Source organism: Myotis yumanensis, unplaced genomic scaffold, assembly GCF_028538775.1.
Source record: "Myotis yumanensis isolate MYYU_CA2020_CCGP unplaced genomic scaffold, mMyoYum1.0.hap1 SCAF_4, whole genome shotgun sequence".
NCBI classification, from domain to species: Eukaryota; Metazoa; Chordata; class Mammalia; order Chiroptera; family Vespertilionidae; genus Myotis; species Myotis yumanensis.
Genome location: NW_027223755.1, coordinates 107,278,540 through 107,302,514, shown reverse-complemented (window position 1 = coordinate 107,302,514; position 23,975 = coordinate 107,278,540). Strand labels below are relative to the sequence as shown.

The following is a 23,975-nucleotide window of genomic DNA, read 5'->3' as shown; positions in this document are numbered from 1 at the left end:
CTAGTTTGGTTCCGTGGATGGAGCCTCTGCCTGCGGACTGAAGGGTCCCAGGTTCAATTCCCGCCAAGGGCACATGCCCAGGTTGCGGGGGTCATCCCCAGTGGGGGGACTTGCAGGAGGCAGCCAATCAATGATTCTCTCTCATCATTGATGTTTCTCTTTCCCTCTCCCTTCCTCTCTGAAATCAATGAAAATATATTTAAAAAAAAAAAAATTCTGTGGCCACAGCAGGTCTGGAACGCGGCGGTCCCGGGCGCTCCCCCACCCCCCCCCCCCCCCCCGGCCCCCCCGCCATAACTGGAAGTAGCGGGTCTCAGGGATGCGGGTCCCTCCGGGACTCCTCGGGCCAGGGGTCCCCTCGCTCCCGCGGCCCAGCTGCGGGGAACAGGGCGGCACCACACCTGGAGGGTTGGCGGGAGGCGGGGCGCGTGGCGGGCGGGAATCGCCGCGTGGCGGGCTCCACCCAGGACCCCGCGGAGGCCCGCGGCCTCGCGCGAAGGAAGACTGTCCCTCCGCCGCCGCCGTAGCCGGCCGGGAGCAGGCCCCGCCCACGTGCCCGTCCCGCGGGGCGGAGGGGCGTGACCGGGATGGCGGGCCGGGCCGGTGTTGGGGCTGCGCTGTGCTCCGAGCGGTTCGGCTCCCAGGCGGCCCGGGGCTGCAGCGCCGCCGCCGACGGGAGCCTGCGGTGGGAGGCCTGGGGGCGGCGCTGGTGGGGGGGCGCGGGGGGAGCTCCGGGGCCCGCCGCACGCCCTCTCCCGCGCCTGCTGAGCGTGTTCCTGCCGCAGGGCTTCCCCGACAGCGTCAGCCCGGACTACCTGCCCTACCAGCTGTGGGACTCCGTGCAGGTCAGCGCGGGGCAGCGGCGGGCTGGGGCAGGTCCCAGGTGCGCCCCAAGGAGAGCTGCTCGCCCTCCCGGCTCCCGCTCCCGAGCCCACTCCTCCCGCTTTCCTCCATTCTCCAGGCCTTTGCTTCCAGCCTCTCGGGCTCCCTGGCGACCCACGCAGTCCTGCTGGGCATAGGGGTGGGAAATGCCAGCGCCTCCGTGTCGGCCGCCACGGCCACTTGGCTGCTAAAAGGTAAGCTGGCCCCTGGGGCCTGACCCGCCGCTGCTCTCAGCCCCGCCGCCTGTGGTCTCCTCCACCTCTCCTCCACCGAGAAGCCCAGCTCCCCCTGCCCCCTCTCCCACGTTCTGGCCTCCAGCCCCGGGCTGTGCTGGGTGTATTTCCAGAGCCATGCCTGAGTAGGTCCGGGAGCCACGTCTCCCCGGTGCCTAGAACAAGGCCTTGCGTCCTGCTAAAGAAAGAACAAAATTCAGCTGAGTAAATGTTATAGCTCTTCATCAGCTTTATTCAGTGACTAGTGGGCCCAGTGCACGAAATTCGTGCATTGCACAGGGTCGGTGTTCCTCAGCCTGGCCTGCACCCTCTCCAATCTGGGACCCCTTGGGGGATGTCCGACTGCTGGTTTAGGCCTGATCCCTCTTGCAATCCAGGACCGCTGGCTCCTAACTGCTCGCCTGCCTGCCTGATCACCCCTAACCACTCTGCCTGCCGGCCTGCTCACCCCTAACTACCTCTGCCTCCGCCCCACCACTATGGCTTTGTCTGGAAGGTCTCCTGGTCTAATTAGCATATTACCCTTTTATTAGTATAGATGAACTGGGCAGCTGCCCACTGCTGGAATACCCTCATCCCCATCAGCCGCAGACACTACCGTGTTCAGAGTCCCTAAGTCACCAGGAGCCCAGATCCCCAACTTAACAGCCCCCTCCCCCCACTTTACTCTCAGGCTCCTGTGGAGGACTGCTGAGGTGACTGAAAGTGCCAGCTGCCTGCCATGTGGGGAATTGGGTGGTACCAGAAAAAAATGTGTAGTTGGTCCTGAGTAGGAGACAGGAGGTTCTGGGAAGAATGAAAGGCATTTTAGATTTTCTGGGGTGCTAGATGGTGCTATAAATAGTAAGTGTAGTAATCATCTGTTAAGTGTGCACAGCCTTTTGGAAAACCACGAAGAAATAAAAGATGCAGGCTGGTACCCTGCCACCCAGAGAGAGGAGGAGAGAAGAAAGGGGAGACTGCCACTGCTCCACATCAGGACCCTGGCACTCTGCGCTGTCCTTGGGATTGCACTGCCGTTCCCAGGGAGGATTTATTTTTATTTTTAAATATATTGATTTCAGAGAGGAAGGGAAAGGGAGAGAGAGAATCATTGATCGGCTGCCTCCTGCACACCCCACACTGGGGATCGAGCCTGCAACCCAGGCATGTGCCCTGACCAGGTATCAAACCATCCTGGTTCATAGGTCGATGCTTAACCCACTGAGCCACACTGGCCAGGATTTAAAACTGGGAATTCGGATGTTCTGTAAAATGTCCCATTTTTGTTCACCTGTCTTCTTCAAGCTCCAGTTGTTTCGTCTGTGAAAGGAAATGATTCCCTCAAACTCAGGACTGTTGTGAAGAATGGAAGGCATATATATCTCAGGAGCCTGCCAGGGTGCTTAGCAGTCTCAAGTCCAGGAGTGGGTAAAAGATGTCTAGTTAGAAGGCCTCAGTGCCTAAAGAGCGAGGCTGCAGAAGGAGGAGGACATGTGGTTCCAGTGGAGAGTGGGGAAGGCTGATACATATCACCACCTTATGTGTTGTGAGAAGCTCTCAACCCTCCTTTCCACAGCCAGCTCCCTTCTTGCCTCTCCACTTAAGGATCGATGTCCTTCAGCTCAAACAAGTGGGGAATCCTCTGCCTGCTGTATCTGTCCCTCCTGCCCCCCGCTGTATGAGGCCTTTCCGGTTGTGGGTTCTCAGATGGTCCTTGAACGCAATAAGCGCTACTTTCAGTGTAAGGTGTAGTGTAAACCGATAGGCACACCTTCTGTGAAGGACCAGATGGTAGATATTGTACACTGTGTATGCTGTATAGTTTCAGTCACAACAACCGGATTCTGCCATTGTGTCACAAAAACATCCATGGACAAGCTGTTGCTAACCTAAAAGTAAAGGGCCTTCCAAAGTTAAGGCAACAAGCACTTATTCGGGATTCCTGCCTCCCTCCCTGACCTTGGCGGGTCGAGCCTGTGAGGTGGGGAGCAGCTGGTGGCTCCCGCTTGGCCTTGGGCTGGCTGCAGTCTTCATCTGAGTGTGGTGGAAGTGCTGGCTCCAATAAGATGAGACTTTTGCTACTGCTCCAGGTGGTGGCTTGGCGTTGGTCCAGAGCGATGCCTCAGCCAACCTGGGCGGCATGCCTAGCGAGAGATTAAAGGTGCAGTCTGCCACCGGGCCGCTGCTCAAGTCCCAGATTTGTACTCCCTGAGGTCATAGGCAGGTGTTTGGGGAGTATCTGCTGGTTATTAGCCAGGGGTACTCCCAGACATCCACGCTGAAGTAGAGAATTACCTCCCTCAACCAATATATAGACACATAGCGTCTTTCCTGTCATCTTCAAACTAGTATTAATAGGCTGAAGAGTTGTTGGCAAGGATCCTTTTGCTTTCTTTGGCAAGCAAGCTCCTAGTATCTGGCAGTGGGACTAAGAAAATAAGGTCTGTGCATGTATGATGGTTTTCTTCTTGAGCAACATGATTGAGAAACAGTGTATGTCAGCTGTGCATTTGAGATAACTTTCAGTGATGTGCCTGTGTGGTCTAAGCTGGAATCTGGTCACCTTCCATCCATGCAACAGCGTATTCAAATTCTTGACAGTGAAATGAAGCCCAGCCCTAGCTGGTTTGGCTCAGTGGCTAGAGCGTCGGCCTGTGGACTGAAGGCTCCCGGGTTCACATCCATTCAAGGACACATGCCCGGGTTGCAGGCTTGATCCCCAGTGGGGGGTGTGCAGGAGGCAGCCGGTCAGTGATTCTCTCATCATTGATGTTTCTATCTGTCTCTCCCTCTCCCTTCCTCTCTGAATAAAAATATATATTTTTAAAAAATGAAGCCCAGTGTGCATATGGATTCAATCCCATATCATCGATCATAGCCCACCTGTCAGCACTGAAAACTCTTTTACATTAAGGGATTTTGCAAGAGCAATGTGACTGACGTTATGAAGACCTGTACTGAAGACAGTAAGCTGTTACTACAGACCAGATGCTTTCGTAGAGAGAGAGAGAGAGAAATGTCGACTGGTTGCCTCCTGCACTACCAGGGATCGAGCCCACAACCTGGGCATGTGCCCTGATGGGGACTCAAACTGGCAACCTTTCAGTGCATGGAATGGTGCCCAACCAACTGAGCCACACCAGGGCAGACCAGATGGTAGGCTCAGTGTACCTCTTGGAAAACCTCAATGCAAGACAGGCTTTCAGTGCTGGCACAGTTTGGAATTCTGCACATTGGTGGAGTGCAGTAACTGTATGGTTATCCCCCCCCCCCCCCAATCCACTCAGTTAATTGTTTTTAAATGCAAGCATTACTACTTGTACCTTTTTTCCTTAGTCATATTTGAAATAGTAGCAAAATGAGTTAGAATTTGATTTTTTTTCAAAGATATCTGTTGTGATTTTCCTTTTTTATAGTTTAGCATTGATCTTTTTGGGGATACAGCTGAAGTTCTCAAATACTTTGTGAGTTTATCAGGCATCTCTAATTTGGTCATGTCCAACTATACAGGTTTCACAATGCTGCAGAGCGTTATACAAGTTCATGGGGAGAGATCCTTTTAATTGATGTTGGAGGGAGAGAGGAGCATCAATCCACTGCCTCCGACATGCACCCCAATAGGATTGAACCCACAACTTGGGCAAGTGCCCCGACTGGGAATCAGACTGTTGACGACCTTATGCACGGGATGATGCTCAACTAACTGAGCCACACTGGCCAGGGCAAGAGACCAACTATTTCCTTTCTTTTTTTAATATGTTTTTATGATTTTAGAGAGAAAAAGAGAGAGAGAGAAACATCGATCGGATTGAACCCGCAACCTGAGTATGTGCCCTGATGGGGAATTGAACCTGCAACCTTTTGGTGCACAGTGTGATGCTCAACCAACTGAGCCACACTGGCCAGGGCCCAGCTGCTTTTTGAGTCCTGTTATAGTTCAAGTGTGTTGCCTTGACCAATCTATTGAGTTGATTAACTGGGCCTTTATTCTTAACTCAGTAAAAAACTAAGCAGATATAAGTTAAATAAAACTTAGAATTTATTGTCCAGCATACCTGTTAGCAATGTATTTAACAGTCATCTGCTTACATTTTTATTTTTAAAATATATATTTTATTGATTTTTTACAGAGAGGAAGGGAGAGAGATAGAGAGTTAGAAACATCGATGAGAGAGAAACATCAATCAGCTGCCTCCTGCACATCTCCTACTGGGGATGTGCCCGCAACTCAGGTACATGCCCTTGACCGGAATCGAACCTGGGACCTTTCAGTCCACAGGCTGACGCTCTATCCACTGAGCCAAACCGGTTTTGGCTACATTTTTATTTTTGACTGACAGATTTCAAAAGGCATATACTTTAGATTCACACACAAATAATAGATCATTTACCATTTTTAGGATAATTGAAACTGACCTCACCAGAAAATTTAGTTGAATTTCTTTACAACATTAATATTAGATGACCGGAGACCACTTGTCTAATTTAACTTGCCTAACATATATCAGAATCTTACTATATTTGAGGAACAAAATTTAAATTTTTTATTCAGTGAATTTAATATCTTTTCAGCATTCTAAAAAGACTCTAAGCCCCAGTCGGTTTGGCTCAGAGGATAGAGCATCAGCCTGCAAACTGAAAGGTCCCAGGTTCGATTCCGGTCAAGGGCACATGCCTGGGTGGTGGGCTCAATCCCCAGGGGGGACTTGCAGGAGGCAGCCGAACCATGATTCTCTCTCATCATGGATGTTTCTATCTCTCTCTCCCTCTTCCTTCCTCTCTGAAATCAATAAAATGTATATTTTAAAAAATACTCTAAGAATAATGTAGCAGAAATATGACCATAATGTAGAAAAATAGTCACATAGCAATAGTCATAACATCGGCCTCCATATAGGAGTAGAAGTGATAGGTCCAGATTTGTTAGTTGAAGTCAAGGGGTTTATGGAGAAGTTAGGAGATATTCCAACATCGGGTCCACCAAACACAGCACAACCGTATACGTTGTGTTGAATGCATGTCTGTGAATGATCACGGCTGTGACAGACTCGAGGTGGACCATGCTGTAATCTCTGGCTGACAGGAAGTTAGTTGGCAGAAAATGGATTAAAATGCCTTATCCTTTTTATGAAGTCTGCAGAGCTGTTAACCTAAGTTCATATAGTGCAAGAGACAATACAGTTTAAGCTGGGGACTTACTTCCAGGTTATTAGTATTCATGTGTAAGAACATTTTGCTGTCTCAGACGAGGGCTAACACCTTGTCAGCTTGATTTGTACCAGCTCACACTTCTATCTTCTGCAAGTGGAACACACTGCCCAGTGTGTCCAGGGTCTTTCTTCCTCTAGAGCAGCGGTTCTCAACCTGTGGGTCGAGACCACTTTGGCGGTCAAACGACCCTTTCACAGGGGTCGCCTAAGACCATCCTGCATATCAGATATTTACATTACGATTCCTAACAGTAGCAACATTACAGTTATGAAGTAGCAACGAAAATAATTTTATGGTTGGGTCACAACATGAGGAACTGTATTTAAAGGGCCAGAAAGTTGAGAACCACTGCCTAGTGCAGTGATGGCGAACCTTTTGAGCTCTGTGTGTCACCATTTTGAAAAACCCTAACTTAGCTCTGGTGCCGTGTCACATATAGAAATTTTTTGATATTTGCAACCATAGTAAAACAAAGACTTATATTTTTATATTTATTTTATATATTTAAATGCCATTTAACAAAGAAAAATCAACCAAAAAAATGAGTTTGTGTGTCACCTCTGACACGCGTGTCATAGGTTCGCCATCACTGGCCTAGTGACAGTAAACCTTTTAGACCTTAAATGTTCCCATGTATCTGACAGGGATTTGATTCTAACTTTTCCATGTTTGCCTTAGGTGAATAAATTGTCTTTTAGAGAATAGCTTTCGGTAGCTTAGACTGTGATAAAACTCAGCTATTTTGTTGATACTCACCTCAATATTGTTGTTTTATCTTTAGCCGTTTTTAAATCCAGGATTTAATGGAGTTTAGTGAAAAAATAGTGGGAAGCATGAATATAAAAAATATTAAGGGGAAAGGGAAAGTTTAAATGAAGCTAGTTGAAATATAGCTTTATTCTTAACATTTCAGAATTTATTAGTTGCTTACAAATTTGTGTGGCTCTGTAGTTTATAAATGTCTTTGTACTATGTATATATTTCTAAATATATTTTTATTGATTTAAAAGAGGAAGGGAGAGAGATAGAAGCATCAATGATGAGAGAGAATCATTGATCGGCTGCCTCCTGCACGCCCCACACGAGGGATCAAGCCCACAACCCGGGCATGTGCCCTGACCGGGAAATGAACCATGACCTCCTGGCTCATAGGTCAGGGCTCAACCACTAAGCCATGCCAGCTGGGCTCTTTGTATTATATTAATTAGTAGAACATGACACCGGGTTGACTAATGTTATTGGGTTTTTACCATAGTTGCTATTGTGGAAGAAATTATTTGTTAGATTAATTTTTTAATGTTAAAAAAAAAAAAAGAATAACTGTGCGAAGCATTGATCCAGGCAGAAGCCCAAATCCAATTAGGAGGCAAATGCCATGGATGTGAGAAAGGGAAGGAAACAATTACATCCGTAGAAGGAAGGCATTTCTGTAGTGCAGAGAGCAATGTAGTGGTGCCGATGCTTAGCAATGTTTAATTTTCAGTCACAGTCATAGTATCTGCTTTCTTGTTTTCTTTGCAAACAGTTCCTTAGGCACAAGGTTGCTTTAGTTCCAGTCTAAAGATTATTTTCCTTTGTTTTAACTTTCTAAAGGTTTGAGGCTTAAGACATGCAAGGCAGTTCCTCTGGGATGGCAGCTCCAGGTCCATTTTTTTTTTTCTGGTTTTTTTTTTTTTTTTTTTTTTTTCGTTTGTTTATTTGTTTTACATTGTAAATGAATGGGCACAGCTGTGTTCCAGTAAAATTTTATTTACAAAGACAGGGATTGAAAGCCCACACGCTTGGGCTAAATCTGTTTTTTTCATACTGACTACTGTTTTTTTGCTCTTACACTGGATTTGGAGCCTGGAGCCATCATTTTCCGGGTCACTGTGGTACAGAGTAGGTAGCCAGTAAGCATCTGTTGTGCAAATGAAGGTTGGCTGATTCCAGAGACTTCTCTGACTCTTTCTAGCCTGAGGAGGCCTCTCCCTCTGCCCCATACCCCCAGTTCTCTGTCACCAACCTGCAGCTCAAATCCTTTTTATTTATTTGCATTCTATTGACCACCTGTGAACCTGCTGCCCAGCCTGAGAGCCAGAGTATCAGCAGTCACCTCTGAACTTTCCACACAGCATCCTGCTCTTTGTAGCGGTTTTACCATATAGATATAAACCTAAACACCACATTGTTTAGTTTTCTTTGTTTTAGAGCTTTATGAAAAGTACTAGTGGCCCGGTGCACGAAATTCATGTGGGGGCAGGGGAGATTCCCTCAGCCCAGCCTGCACCCTCTCCAATCAGGGACTCCTTGGGGGATGTCCAACTGCCCTCTCACAATCTGGGACCGCTGGCTCCTAACCACTCACCTGCCTGCCTGCCTGATTGCCCCTAACCCCTCTGCCTGCCTGCCTGATCACCCCTAATTGCCCTTCCCTGCCGGTCTGATTGCCCCTAACTGCCTCTGTCTCGGCCCCCACCACCATGGCTTTGTCCGGAAGGAAGTCGGACGTCTGGAAGATGGCCGGTCGATGTGGTCTAATTAGCATATTACCCTTTTATAAGTATAGATATTGTGCTGTATACAGTCTTCATGGCTGACTTTCATGTCAGGTTTTACCAGGAGTCAGCCGTGTTGATGTGAGTAGCTGCAGTCCATCGGCTTTTCACGAAAAGCTGTCTGCTGTGCCACTGAGTGAATGTACCAGAACTCACCTGTGCATTCCACCAATGAGCATTTGTGTTTTCTCAGCTTTTGTTGTTATGAACAACGCCGCAAAGACTCTTCCTGGCCCATGATGCACATGGTACAGCGTTCTCTGGGTGTGACTGAGAACTGCTGAGTCTAGGCACTTCTGCCCGTCCTGCAGCTATGTCTGTCTAGAACTTACCGTGTACGTCCAAGGACAGTGACGCAAGACGCCAGGGTCTGCCAGGCCCCACGGGCTCAAGGCTTTTCTCATTCCTCACCAATGCCTCTCTCCCCCAGATTCAACTGGCATGCTGGGCCGCATCATCTTTGCCTGGTGGAAGGGGTGAGTTTGTCTTCCAGGTCAGAGACTTCTGGCCACTCTCCCCACAGTGGTCATATCGTCTTAGCCCTGGCTGTGTTTTCAGCCCCACCTCTCTCCTACCAGTTTCCAGTCATCAGGATCCCTGTCTGACATGGGATCCATGCCACCATTTCTCTAGAAGGGATTAAAGGCTTTGTGCCGCCTGCTTCCTCCTTAGGTCAGTACTGGGCAGCCTCAGGAGTGATTGAGTGTCTTCTGTTCATTGTGATTGTGGGGTGCAGTGAGATAGTTTATGCTCAGTGCTTAGCACATTGCGTGGCACATAATATGTGTCAGTGAACACGGGCTGCTGTTAACTAACTGTGCCTCACCAGCTCCTGTATGTCATCTCTAATCCTCATAACTTTTTAGAGGAGGGTTGAATGTGTACATTTCACAGATGGGAAGCAAACCTAGAGAGGGAAGTTACCCATGTCACACAGCTCGTAACAGTGAGGTGGGACTTGAACCTAGAGCTGTACTCTTTCTGTGGTAGCCGCAGGCTGCTTCATTAGGCAGAGCCCTAGACCAGGCCCATGTGTTCCAGTCCTGCCTCTGCCATGTATTCTGTCAGGAGTTCCCCATGTGTGTCCATCCCCCACCCAGGATGCTCCCTTTCCCTTTGGGAGATTTCAAGTTAAGGGTCGGGGCTAATGCTGCAGATTCTGAGCTGTGCTGGGGCTGCAACATCTCCTGCACTGGGGAGTGGTCCCAGGGGTGTGTGCATGGGCCAGGGATCACTGCCCGGCAGCAGAGGTGGACACTGTGGTGCTGTGTAGCTGAAATACCCTGGCCTGGATGTCAGAACCTGGCTCTCTCCTGGCCTGTCCCCCACTCTCCATGTGATCCCAGGGAGTCATCTCCCTTCTCTGGGCTGATGAGCTGTCAAATGCAGGGCTACACTAAATATAGTGTTTACCAGTCCAAAATGTGTGGACTTCCTCAAAGCAGGAGGAAGGGGGAGGAGACGGCAGAGGGACCCAGAGAGCCTCTCTCAGCAGAGGCCCAGAGGGTGGGGTGCGGGGTTAGTAAGGGGGAGCATTAATGACCACTGGAGATCCTCCCAGCTAATGGTGGTGTTCCAGGCAGCAGTGACAGGGTGTTGGGACAGATGTCTGCTGGCTGTGGGTTTTCCCGAGCCCTTCAGACCGTACCGTGGCCTGAGGAGGGCCAGCACTGCCCACAGGATGTGTTTTCGTCTGGAATCCAAATTGCAAACCAACCTCTCCTCCCCAACAGGAGCAAACTGGACTGTAATGCCAAGCAGTGGAGGTGAGGAGCTGGGACTAAGGGAAGGGGAGTGTTCTATTGTGAATGTCTCTCACCTCTGACCTCTAACCTGTGACCCTTTCCCCAGGCTTTTTGCTGACATCCTCAACGATATAGCCATGTTCCTCGAGATTATGGCTCCCATATTACCAATCTGTTTCACCATGACCATCTGCATCAGCAATCTGGCCAAGGTACTCACCTGGGGCATCCCTCTACCCAAGTCACCTGCCTTAGTGGTGCCGTGTGGGCTCACTTGGGGCCCACAGGTGAGCCCAGCCTGGGCCCTTTGTTCCGTGCACTTCTAGAAAAGTGAAAAGGTTCAGATGCTCCTACCCAGACCCAGCCGTACTCTGATCCTTCTTCAGCCACAGCCTGTGGTGGCTCCCAGTCTGCAGTGGTACCTGGAGCCGAAGTACCGGTGAGGGAGCTCTGAGCTGGGAGAGGAAGGGCGCTCCTGTGCCAGCATCTTGGGACCAGCTCCCTGGCTACCTTTCATTCTCTCAGGAACATAGTTATTGAATGCCTGCTGCATGTTTGGCACGGAATGTGGGCCCTCCTGTCTTTGGACAAAAGCCATGAAATTAAACAGATTTATAGAATTATAGCTCCAGATAGTTCAAATGAGAAGTGGAGGCGCAAGAGGGCTCAGCAGTGAATGGGGCCCAGTGAGGGATGGAGGAGGTCCCCAGGGACTGGGCCTGAAGAATGAGTGGAAGGTGCAGGGTGGCAGATCTGAGCAGAAGGAAGTGTGGGTCACGGTCCAGTGGTAGGTCAGACAGCACAGACTGGTGGTGAGGCGAGGGCCAGTGGGGCGAATGCGAGCTCTTGGTCCCGGCCTGGCCGCTCCCCTCACAGGTCCTTTAGGCCGCTCCATCCAGATGAGGTTCCGAAAGAGCTTGGCCAGTCTTCACTCAGGATGAAGCTCCAGGCCCAGAACAAAGATTCCTAAGAAGACTGAGACCCATCTGAAAGCCCCTCCCTCATTCAGTCACTCTGGAGCCGTGCCGCTTCCGCACTGCTGCCAGGTTCAGACACGCACTTCACAGTGGGGACTCCGCCTCCCTGGCCCATGCACTCAATGCCTCGAGCATCCCCTCAGCCCCGGGGAGACCCCAGAGAGCATCTCTGGTGGCTGTGGGCCATGCTTCACATTCCGCCCTGAACTCCGCCTGTAGGGCCTGGGTCTCTTTGTGTAAGGGACTAGAACAGGGCCCTGAACTCTCCCACTTCCTCTCCCTCCCTCCACCCCTCTCGGTGACCAGCACCCCGTCCCCCGGGGACACTAAGTAGAAGCCTGGCTGTCATCCATGCCCTCTCCTCCCCTCCCCTGTCACCCTCAGCTAAATGTCCATTCAGTTCTGTTCTCTTCCCTCCTGAAACTCTCCATCCATTACTCCATCTCCATGCCACCCGGTGGCTCCTCGCTGCTGAAAAGCACAGTTGCTTCCTAGGTGGTCTCTCCATTTCTGTTCTCACCCTCTTCATCCTCAGAGCAGCCCAGTCATCCTTCTAAGAGTGGAAATCAAATCAGCTCACTGCCCTGCCCGCCCACTGCCTTTAGGATAAAGACTTGTACAGGGTTGTGAGGTTCTGAGTGACTGGGACCCCGTCAGTCACTCCAGCTCATTTTGCTCCATGTTCCTCTTACCTTTGAGCAATTGATTTCCTCTGCCCACATCACAGCGTGTTTGTTTACCATCTATTGATGCATAAGCTTCCTGAGGGCAGGGGCTGAGCCTGAACTATACCACACCATTCCGTCTCGCCTGACAGCTAAGAGAGGTTTGGTCAGTAGGAGAGGAATGAAGGTGATCACTGACCCTCATCAGCTCATTAGCTTTAGATCTCAGGGGGAGAGCTCCAGGTCCCCTTTGGAGGTCAGGGCCACCTGTGTGGGCTCTGGACTGGCCTGGAAGCTGGCTGGGCCTGCACTGGGGCAGGGAGAGAGTGGAGTTAGTTCCAGGCAGGCAGGATGCAGGCATGAAGTTGGACAGCAGATGGCCTGGGTGCTCGGCCAGGGCAGGGTGCAGCCAGAGCAGAAGCTGGAGGGCAGAAGCTCTGGGCTAAGGACGGTTTGGGGCCTCTGCCTTGGAGAGAGAAACTGAGTTCCCCTGGGGTGGGGCCCACAGGGTGGTATGGCAGGAGAACGTGAGTTTTCTCCTGGAGCAAGACGGGAGGTGGGCCTGGTGGAGGTGCGGAGAGAGAACCAATACAGGGCAGCATTCAGGGTTTGGCTCTAGGGCAGCGGTTCTCAACCTGTGGGTCGCGACCCCTTTGGCGGTGGAACGACCCTTTCACAGGGGTCGCCTAAGACCATCGTGCATATCAGATATTTACATTACGATTCATAACAGTAGCAACATTACAGTTATGAAGTAGCAACAAAAATAATTTTATGGTTGGGTCACAACATGAGGAACTGTATTTAAAGGGCCAGAAGGTTGAGAACCACTGCTCTAGGGTCACCAGAGCCTGGTTTTCTCAAGCTGGTTTGAGCCCTTTACTTGGCTCACTCACAGAAGCGTCTGTGTTCACAGCTAGGGCCACTCTGACCTTCACCCTCCCTGTCCCCACCAGTGCATTGTGAGCGTGGCTGGCGGGGCCACTCGGGCTGCACTGACCATGCACCAGGCCCGGAGAAACAACATGGCCGACGTGTCAGCCAAGGACGGCAGCCAGGTGAGCGGCCGGGCTGGAGGGACGGCGTGAGGGAGGGGGGTGTGGGGGGGTGCAGGCCAGGTCACAATTTGGGAGTGTGGAGAGAAGCACCTGAGTGCTCCTGGGGGAGGGGTGGGAGACAGGCAGGAAGAAATGTGGGTGCTCCATGCTCTGACTTTCAGGACGGGTGGTCCGGTGTGAGGGCACGGGCTCTGGGGGCAGTAAGTCCAAGCTGGTCACCCCAGCCTCTGCCCATTGCCCATGTGGCAAGAATGAGCCCTGGCCCTGGCCCTCTTTAGGCCATGCCCCCCTCTGGGAGGAGGGCCTTTTGATCATGTGAGGCCCACAGGTTAAAGCTCATGGCAACTCAAAAAGTGCTCAGCATGCGAGGTGCCTGGGGTCACTGACTGGCCAGAGGCACCCACTCAGCAGTTTAGAGGCCTCTGGCCCAGCCCCTCAGCTGACCAGGGGAGCCTGGAGTAGGGGTGTCGCCACCCCCACAGGCTGAACACTGCTGTCCCCCTTGGTCCTCATGCTAAGTGCTTAAGTATATTGCATCATGTAACTCTCACACTGACCCTGTAAGGTCGATATTGTTACTACCCCTGAACATGTCCCAGGTCGCCCTGTGTTGTGTTACTGCCTCTGTGGACGGAGGAAGCCCGGGAGCCTTGGGAAATACAGCTTGGGGTGGGGGAGGCTGAGGGGTTAGGAAGAGAGTCAATGAGAGAGAAAAGTGAGGTCCAGGGATGTCAGAAGTGTGACGTGTTTTCTCTGACACTGAAGCAATCTAGAAGCCTCTCTCCTCTCTGGTTCTACTTTCTGGCCTTCTCTTAAATTGTTTTGTTCAGTTTCTAAATAGAACTTTTTTTAAAATACATTTTTATTGATTTCAGAGAGGAAAGGAGGGGGAGAGAGAAACATCAGTGATGAGAGAGAATCATTGATCAGCTGCCTCTTGCACGCCCCCTACTGAGGATCGACCCCACAACCCGTGCATGTGCCCTGACCGTGAGGTCAATACTCAACCACTGAGCCACACCGGCTGGGCAAATTTGCCCTTTGGTAACCACCAAGAAAACACTTCCCCCACACTGGGGACATTTACTTGCCTAAGCATAGAACTACTCAGCTGACTCCTGCAAAACAAAGAAAATGTTTCAAGGGCATTGTATCTGCCAGAGCAGCAGCTGGCATCTTTTTTTGATAGTTTGTTAATCCGCACCTGAGGGTATTTTTTTCATTGATTTTTAGAGAGAGTGGAAGGGAGGGAGGGAGGGAGGGGGGCATTGATGAGAGAGACACATCCATGGATTGCCTCCCAGACACCGACCAGGGCTGGGGATTGAACCTGGAACCCAGGTACTGAACCCAGGTACGTGATTGACCAAGAATCAAACCAGTGACCTGACACTCTAACCACTGAGCAACACTGGCTAGGGTGCAGCTGGTATCTTTTAAATGACGGTGCACTCACTAAAGATGTTGAAAATTTACCAGGCACCCTCCGTGTGTGGAGCCCTGGGTGGTTCTGGGACTGGGAGGGATGTTGTGAAAGGCACTCAGGGACACTCAGTCTGGCCTGCAGGGGAGCCGAGCCCTCCAACGCCCACCCGTCTGCCATTTTCCAGGAGACTCTGGTAAACCTGGCAGGGCTCCTGGTCAGCCTCCTGATGCTTCCCCTGGTGTCAGATTGCCCTAGGTAAGCGAGGGCAAGCGAGGGACGGAGGTGCCCGGCTGGGCCTCTGTCCCTGCCAACCACCTCATGCTCTCGTTCCAGCTTCAGCCTTGGTTGTTTCTTCCTCCTCACTGCCCTCCACGTCTACGCCAACTACCGGGCCGTCCGAGCCCTTGTCATAGAGACCTTGAACGAAGGCCGGCTCTGGCTGGTCCTGAAGCACTTCCTTCAGCGGGGGGAGGTGCTTGACCCCACCTCAGCCAATCAGATGGAGCCGCTGTGGACAGGTGACCCACCCCTTGGTCTGAAGTTTTATGTCTCTCAGTCTGTCCTCCTGCCTGGGACTCCTGACTCCAACTTCCCACAGGTTTCTGGCCGTCTCCGTCTCTGTCCTTGGGGGTCCCCCTACATCGCTTGGTTTCCAGGTAAGTAGCCCAGTGTCCCACTCATCACTACTGGCCCCACACTCCCCACACATGCGCCTCATTCCAGTTACACACTGGCCTTCCTTGACCAGACCCCCCTCTGCTCTGGGGTCCTTATTTCCACTGAACAGACTTGGGGTCAGCATGGGTGCTTGAGTGCAGTGGGTGTGTAATGGAGAGGAGATATAAAGGTATATTTGTGCCCTAGCAGGTTGTTCAGTGGTCAAGTGGTCAGAGCATCTGCCCTTGGACTGAGGGTCACTGGTTCGATTCCAGTCAAGGGCTTGTACCTCCGTTGCAGGCTCGATCCCTGGCCCCAGTTGGGCATGTGCCAGGCAACCAATCAGTATAGCTCTCTCACATCGATGTTTTTCTCTCTGTCTCTCCCCCTCCCTTCCACTCTCCCTAAAAAATCAATGAAAAAACAAACAAACCCTCGGCTAAGGATTAACCAAAAAAAAAAAAAAAAAGGTTATATTTGTTGGATAAAGGAATAATGGGTGGATGGGGCAAATGGATGGCTAGCTGCAGAAGGGAGGGTGGCTGTGGGGTGCATGAGGAATGGCTAAGGGGTGGTGGGAAGTGGGGGAAGGACATGAAGAGGCAGTTATGGCTCACAGGTGGCTGTTCATTTGACTGGGTGGTTACCCTGCCTTTGCTTTCTCCTCCCCACTGCACTCCCTTTCCTTCAGTGTCGTTGAGCTGCAGCAGCTGGCTGAGGGACACCAAGAGCCTTACCTCCTTCGCTGGGACCAGTCTCAAAGTAAGTGTTTCCCGCCTTAGACTCACCGCCTGGGGTTGGCTCCCATTCCTCCAGCTCCAGGCCCACAAGCCCTGCACAGTTTGGAGTCCGCCTGGTGCCCTGCAGCCAGCTCTTGACTAAGACTCCACATGTTCAATTATAGCTTCATGCCCCGGGGCGTTCCCTTTGCCGCTCTGTAAACCGGAGCCAAGGGTGCCTGCCTTATTCCTGCAGTGTTTTTGGAGGGTCAGATAAGATGATACATAAGGGCACTGTGTACATTGCAACACACTCACTCAGACAAGGCGGTTCCCTGTAGATGTCTCAGGGGGACCACTGTCCTCTCATCCCAAGTCACTTCTTGAGGAAAAAAGTACTAAAGTTTACTGGTCTGCTGGTCGGGTGTTAAAAGGTGCTTATTCTCATGAGCCATTAAAAACATGCAAAATAAACCCACCTCCGTGAGCCACAGTGACATTGCATTTGGAAAGTGGGCATTTCAGTCTGGCCAGAGCATTGGGGGCAGCAGGAGGTGACGCTGGGGAGGAAAGCGGAGACGGCCTTCCACGCCAGCCAAGGCCTCAGGCGGACAGGGATAAAGCGAGGTGATGGGATCAAGAGTGTTTGGGGAGGTGGCCTTCCCTGGTACCAGTCTGTCCCTGGGTCTCCAGATCAGGTACAGGTCGTGCTGAGCCAGGTGGCAGGCCCTGAGACCGTCCTAAGGGCCGCCACACACGGGCTGGTGCTCGGAGCCCTGCGGGAAGACGGGCCCCTCCCAAGAGAGCTGGGCGAGCTGAGGAGCCAGGTGCGGGCAGGTAAGAGCCTCTCAGCCTAGGCTGCTGATGACTCCAGGGGTGGAGAGAGGCTGTTCGGCCTGGGGACCCAAGAACTCTTCTGCGTCCCCATCCAGGCCCTAACACAGAGAGCTGGATCATCGTCAAGGAGACACACCAGGTGCTGGACAAGCTTTTCCCAGAGTTCTTGAGAGGTAACATCCTGCAGGTTCTCAGCCTCTGAGCCTTCTCCCCAGGGCCCTGCCTGCCCCGCCCCCTCCACCTGGGGAGAGGTAGATCTGGTTCTCTCTGTGAGCGTAAGTGTGGGCCTCGGTTTCTGCAGGATGGAGATTAGGATGGTCCCTGAGGCTGTCAGTGTTGTCTCTGTATGTAGTCCCAGTTGGCATTGAAGAACTGGGGTGAAAGGGGGCTCACAGATGACTGGTGCCCATCTTTTATTAGCCACTGTTCCATCCCACCCCTTCTCCATGGCTAGCTCAGTGAGTTCCCGCTGCACCAGATGAGGTGTTAGCCTCATTTTTAGCCAGAAGTCACCCAGCAGAGGCCAGGGAAGTCAGAGCAGGGCATAAGGCCTGCACCCATCCTGTGCCACTCCTTACCGCTCTCCCCAGGGTCAGCCCAGCCTCCTCCCCAGTGGCCCCCTAGTACCAGTACCCCCATGACCTCTCCCCAGGGCTGCAGGATGCGGGCTGGGACACTGAGAAGCACCAGCTGGAGGTGGATGAGTGGAGGGCCACATGGCTCCTGTCTCCAGAAAAGAAGGTCTTGTGAGCAGCCCCGATGGAGGCCAGACCCCGGCTCGGAGCCTGAAGCAAGAACATTGGCTGCAGCAGGATGTGGGAAAGGCAGCTTTATTTTTCACGGGGGAACTGCTGTGGCAGGTCGGCCGGGGCCTCAGGAGGTAACAGCCTGCCAGATGGCTTGGGCCCCAGGCAGGGACAAGGTAGAGAGAAGGGGAATCACAGCCTTGCTCCTGCCCTGCCTGTGGCTCAGGGCGCCCAGCACAGTCGGCCTCAGGCATAAAAGCCCCAGAGGAAGGTGGCCACGGCCATCATGAGCAGGGCATTGAGGTTGACCACACGGGCCCAGTGCGGGTCCTCACTGATGTCCTCCAGCCGCCTGGCTGCCGCATCCACCTCCTCCTGGGTGGGGGGTGGGGGACTGCCTGTCCCGCCCCTGCCCATTCCACAGAACCAGAGCAGGCACTGGCGGAACAGGCCTGGTGCCGGGGGTTGGGGCTCTGGGAGAAATTGAAGCCCGACAGTTAGTGTGAGGGAACTTGCCCCCCTCAGCTCCGCAGCCCCACCTCCTGGGCGGTGCCTCACCCTCCATCTCCACCGCGTGCTCCAGGCGCCCGTTCTGTACAGGGGCTGAGGCCGGACCTTCCAGCTCCTCAGCATCCAGGTCCTCCCGCTCCTCCTTGCTGTGCCGGAGACTGAAAACCAGGCGGTGGAGCTGGGGGAAGGGGAGCAGGGACCAAATGGGAGTTCTGTTTCCCCGCCTCAGGCCCTGATGTCTCTTGTCCACACTGGCACGTCCTGTCCTCCCTCTGTCCTGCGTGTATATAGCCCAGGCTCAGTCACTCAAACATGGCCTTTGGCTGCCCTTTCCCCTCGGGCTAAACCAAGCTCCTCAGCTGGGTGTTTAAAGCTCTTGGCCCTCCTTCATCACCCAGAGGCTCCTGTCCGCTCAGAATTGTATTACTTAGTCTCCAGGCTCAGTCCTAGCTGTCCCTCCCTGCGGGTATTTGCTCGGATTTCCTCCTGTGGCCTTCCCCCCACTTCTCCGCCCGTGGAATCCTGTCCATCCTTCTGGCCCCCAACTAGCCCTGCCCTGGGCACTTGCCCTGCAGCACAAGACCAAGCCCTGTTGTGGGCTTTCAGGAAAGTGTCCTGTCCCTCAGCCACCATCAGCCTGTTTTGAGTCCCAAAGGCCAGGCCAAGGACTTTGGGAACTTGAATCACTTCCCCTACAATCTTCAAGCCATCTCCCCCAAACCACCTCAAATAAATGTCGTTAAATAAAAACATTGTGATGGCTTTGCAAATACGACTTCAAACTGGACTCCCTGCCTGCCCTCACCAGCCCTCAGTATAGGAAACCGGGTCCTCTCCACTGGGTGGTCCTGGGAGCTACTGGCGAACAGCAGAGTGGGCCGCTGGCCCACGTGGCACATGCTTGGTGGCCGTCCGGAGGCGACACCTACGTGCTTGCGCGGGATGGGCGCTGTGCACAGTGAGATGACGACGGTGAGGAGGCCCGAGCAGACGAAGAGCACGATGGCGAAGTAGAGGTAATGCACCCCGCAGAGGAGTGCCGGGCATGCGGAGGGCCGGACGCAGCTCCCGGAGCCAAAGGAAAACTCGGGAATAAGGCGCGCCAGGCCCATCAGCAGGCCCCCAATCAGTCCCCAGAAGGCACCCTGCGGGGGAGACGAGCGTCAGCCTTCCCCGAGGTGAGGCCGGCCCTGCGCCAAGCGGACAGCTCCGCGCCTGCTCACCTTCTCGTTGACACGGGGCACGAAGAGCGCCAGCACGAAGACCGCGGACACGGGCGGCGCCAGGTAGCTGGAGACGGCCTGGATGTAGTCGAAGAGCTGCCCGCCCTGGGCCGCCTGTACCACGGGCAGCCAGGCCACCGACACCGCCACGATGAACACCACCCAGAGCCTGCGGTGGGCGGCCATCAGACTTCCCCGGGCCCCTCTCCCCAGCCCTGCCAGTGCTCCGTCCCCTTCCCGGGCAGACCCCCGGGACAGGGGGTGGAGGGGTGACGCGGGCCGCACCGTCCTACTAGCAGCAGCTCGCGGTCCCCCGCGCGAGGCCGCAGGCGCGTGTAGATGTCCATGGTGAAAAGGGTGCTGCTGCTGTTGAAAATGGAGGCCAGCGAGGACATCAGCGCGGCCAGCATGACCGCCAGCATGAGTCCTCGCAGACCTGCGGGCCGACGGGAGCAGTGAATCCCGGGAACCAGGGCGTGTGGGGGGGGGGGGGGGCGCACTGGGCAGCCGGTGATTCCTCCCCCGTCAGGCTCCAGAGGCGCCCACACCTGTGGGCAGGGGCCACCTGTGTGCTCGCCCTCACCGTTGGGCATGAGCTTGACGACGAGCCGCGGGTAGGCGATGTTGGAGCAGCCCACCTCGGTGCCGCACACGCGCTTGCACACCTCGGGCACCACGCACGCCACTTCGTCTGGGGGAGAGGGCACGACACACCTAGGACAGGGCCTGGTCCGGGAACTCGGATCCCTGCAGTGGGGGCTGGGAATCTAACGGAGAGGAGGTGGGAGCCCTGGAGGGAGGCGGGACTGGATGGCCAGGTTCCCACATCTCAGGGCTGTAATGGCTATGGGAAGCGGACGCCCGGTCCTTCTGCAGGAAGGGGTCTGGATGAGGCACACATTACCCGGGTAAAGAATGCGGCTGATCATGCCCGGCATGACCATGAGGAACATGGGCATCAGCTTCAAGTAGCCGCACAGGATGCAGCCCGCCTTGATGTGGGTCAGGTTCTTCCCCGCCAGGCAGCGCTGCACAATGACCTGTGACCAGGGGCGTTCAGCCGCCTGTTACCAGTCCCGGACACCCCGCCTCCTAGGCCTCGCCTCAACTCCTCGTGGCGCTAACTCAGGCCCTGCCTGGCTCAGCGCGGCAGCAATTCCGCTCCACGCACAGCCCCTGCGGGTTGGACCGGGCTTCCTTGGGCTTAGCTCCACCCCGGCAGGGTTCCCACGCCCTCAGCCCAGCCCCACCGGATGGTTTCAGGCTCCACCCATCTCAGCCACGCCCACACTAGTTCTGGTTCTGCCCCAGCCTTGCTCCCCACCCAACCCCTGACCTCGCACCTGGTCGCTGCACCAGTACCAGCCGGAGACGATGGTCAGCCCCAGGAGCAGCGCAGGCCACGGCAGGTCCCCCGTGACAGGGTCCCGGAGCAGATGGTAGGAGTCGGGCCGGGGTTGGTAGCAGGAGCTGGAGATGTTGCCCACCGCCGGATCCTCCGACACCGTCAGCGACGTCATTGCCCCCAAGTATTTGTCGAAAAGCCCGGAATACCCGCCCACCTCATGGAAGGCTGTGTGGGCAAAACCGTCAGGGGACCGGGCACCCGCGCCAAGGCCCTCCCTAGAACCCACGCCTGGGACTCGTGGTGTCCCAGCTTCCAGCGTGAGCCCTGCCCTCGGCCGCCGCCCCCTCCCCATGGGGCATACCGTAACCCATGAGGATGCAGGCGCCCCCGAGGATGACGAAGGTCTGCACGGTATCCGTGTACATCAGCGCCGCCAGCCCTCCTGCAAGGGGCCTGGTCAGTGGGGGCAGCCCGGACAGGCTGCTGCTAGTGCAGACCGCGTGGTTGTTGGAATATGAAAAGTGCCCCTTCCCGGAGAACATGTTTCAAAGCCATGGCCCACTCCCTGGCTCATGCACTCGTGAAGCGGAGGCGGGACTGCGAGCAGAGTCAGGGTGCGTGGCTCCTATCACACCCGAGCCCCTCCCTTCCCTACGCCCCCCACGGCCACCTGTCACCGTGTAGACCATGGTGATGCCCAGGAGCGCGATGACGGAGGCGTAGATGTTCCAGCCGAGAGCCTGTTGAATGAATACCGCCCCCGAGAACATGTCCACCTGGGGAAGGAGCGAGCAGGCAGGTCAGGCCCAGAGGCCGGGGCAGGGGCGCAGTTCCACCTCCTGCCCAGACCACAGCCCAGGGTGGCCACGCCTCAAAGGCGCCCTCATTTTTCCATGCCCTGACCTCCCCAGGTCTCACCCACGGTGGCGGTGGCCCCAGAAATCCATGACTCCCAACCCCCATCGGGACCTCACGTCCACCTCTCCTTGGTCCCGCCCCCTCCAGGACTTTCCAAAGCGCTTCCATCCGCGGCCCCGCCCTTCCAGGGCCCGGTCCCGCCAGCCTCGCGCGCGCACCGAAATCTTGGTGAAGATGTACAGAAAGAGCGAGAGCACGGACAGGTAGAGGCGGATGCGATGGCCGCCGAAGCGCTTGCGCAGGTACTGCGGCATGGTAATGACGCCTGCCGTCAGGTACACCGGCACGAAGAGCCAGCCGAGCAGCAGCACCACAAACAGCGCCTGCGGGCACAGGGCAGCTGGCCACTCCCTGTCCCAGACCCCGCCTGCAGCGCCTCCTACCCCTGAGGGTATGAGGCCCCTCTCACCCTCTTGGGCTTTTAACTAAAGCCCTCCTTGCCTCCCAGGCCACCACCCCTGGCCAGTCCTTCCCAAGAGGTCCCTGCTCCTGACCGCCAAGCACTGGAGTCCAAGCACAGACCCCTCAGCCTGACCCCAGCTTTGCCAGGAAGGGCTGCTTCCCCTCCCCTCCCAACCCAGGAAACCATGGAGGCTCAGCTCAGAGGCCTCCTCCTCCAGGAAGCCCTGAGCGCAAAGCCCTGACTGCCCCAGCTTTCCAAGGCGGGCCTCATCCCAGAGCCTTGCCTCCCTCCCACTTCTGCAAGGGCTTTAACTCGGCCCAGGGAGCCTCATAGGCCACACTACCGAGAGCATCGGAACAAGCACTTCACTGTCGCTGAGGCTGTGCACCCCTCTTCCGAGAGGAGTACATAGGCCACGGAGGTAGGGGCTGGTCCCGGCTCACATGGCAGGTCAGCAGCAGGACCTAGCCCTACCCTGAAATTGGTCATTTCCTACTTCCTTCTGCTTCCAAGCCGGACCCGTGACCCTCACCTGAAGCCAACCGCACCCCACAAATCAGTCTCACACCCCCTCTGCCCGAGCCTCCCTAGGTGTACCCTTCCAGGGGTTCCCACTGGGGGTGGGGGTTATTGGCAAAAAGGGGGCTCACATTCCACTCAAATCCAGCCACAGCCAAGCCGCTGGCAGCGCCAGTCCCCGCCAGGCCCACAAAGTGGCCACTGCCGATGTTGCTGGCAAAGAGAGAGGCCCCGACCTGGGTGGCCAGGGGCACGGGTGAGCAGGATGCTTCTCTAGCCCCCACCCCCTCCACAGCCCGCCTCTCTCACCGGCCACCACACCATGCTTCGTCCCGCCAGGAAGTAGCCGCCCACAGTGCCTCTGTTGGTTCTGCACATGGACTGGGGGACAGGAGTTGGGGGAGACCTGGGTTCAGGGCACATCTTTGGACCTCATTAGCCTTCTCAACACATTCCTCAGCCTTGTTTCAGGCTGAAGATTAACCCGCGCTCTGCTCCCCAATGGTTCACACCCCACCCCCACAACCTCTTCCCAGGTCCCCAGAGCCACCCAAGCCCTAAGCTGTTGTCCAGCTACCCAAGCCTGACTTTTCCGGGGCCCTGGTTCAGGCCATGGGCTTCTGTCAGCCATGACATAGATGGCGGACAGAGGCCTCACTTAGAATGCTGTCCCCGAGGACAGCCAACCAAGGATGGGAGACAAAGAATGAGTGGTGATTAAGCCTCTTACGGCTATCAAAAGACTTATTTGGGGGGACAAGTTTCCCCCTCCTTTCCCCAGCACCTGGTTTCTCCCTCAAGGATCTAGGCATCCTGCCCCTACTGCCACCTGCAGTCTCCCTGCGCCAGGCCCCAGAAACCTGGCCCCAGCAGCACCCCCTCAACTTCTCACCCACAAGCCGACACCAATGACCAGCAGGAAGTAAGCAGCAATGACCAAGATGTCAGCAGGGTTGTCGATTAAGACCCTCTGCTCCTCCAGCTCTGGCGCCAAGCTTGCCTCTGTGTAGTTCTCCATTCTCTCCATGATCTGCCCCTCAAGGGACCAGCCCCTGGGTTCTCCCAGGGGAGGGGTTAATGGTTACCTCAGGTGCAGTGAGCTGACAAATCACCCAGGCCTTGTCCCCCCTCCCCGCCTTTGTTTAGCTGAATCAGGTCACATCAAGACCGAAGGCTGGTCCTGGGAGGTGGACCCTTTCAAGTTCAGGAACACTCCTTCCTGGGCCTCAGCCCCTACCTCTTCCCTAGTGCCTCAGGCTCAAAATCACCCCCTAAAACACGCCAACTTTTCAGCCTTGACCTAGGGAGTCTGGCTGAGTCAGCCCCTGGTTCTGACCAATCCAGAGGGATCATCTTCAAACCCTCACCTGACATTGTGA

The 23,975-nt window shown here is 54.8% G+C and overlaps 2 protein-coding genes and 1 pseudogene across 2 annotated transcripts; 2 read left to right on the top strand and 1 right to left on the bottom strand.

Annotated features, from left to right (window-relative positions):
- Nucleotides 1-587: 587 nt before the first annotated feature.
- Nucleotides 588-18,935, top strand: RUSF1 (RUS family member 1). The gene is made up of 13 exons (XM_070413628.1): nt 588-845; nt 962-1,076; nt 9,276-9,321; nt 10,579-10,611; nt 10,697-10,802; nt 13,189-13,290; nt 14,901-14,971; nt 15,050-15,234; nt 15,315-15,372; nt 16,065-16,135; nt 16,786-16,929; nt 17,025-17,102; nt 17,582-18,935. Exons 1-13 carry the CDS (start codon nt 588-590, stop codon nt 17,677-17,679), a joined length of 1,365 nt encoding a protein of 454 aa, XP_070269729.1. The 3' UTR covers nt 17,680-18,935.
- LOC139009362 (thioredoxin reductase-like selenoprotein T) lies at nt 3,164-3,975 on the top strand (annotated as a pseudogene).
- On the bottom strand, nt 17,744-23,678 carry SLC5A2 (solute carrier family 5 member 2). The gene is given in 14 exon segments (XM_070413630.1): nt 17,744-18,200; nt 18,202-18,363; nt 19,115-19,330; nt 19,409-19,577; nt 19,694-19,844; nt 19,992-20,099; nt 20,313-20,448; nt 20,752-20,981; nt 21,118-21,198; nt 21,427-21,532; nt 21,833-21,997; nt 22,728-22,832; nt 22,906-22,977; nt 23,489-23,678. Coding segments are annotated over 14 exon segments (2,115 nt in total). The 5' UTR covers nt 23,624-23,678; the 3' UTR covers nt 17,744-17,921.
- Between the last annotated feature and the right edge of the window lie 297 nt (nt 23,679-23,975).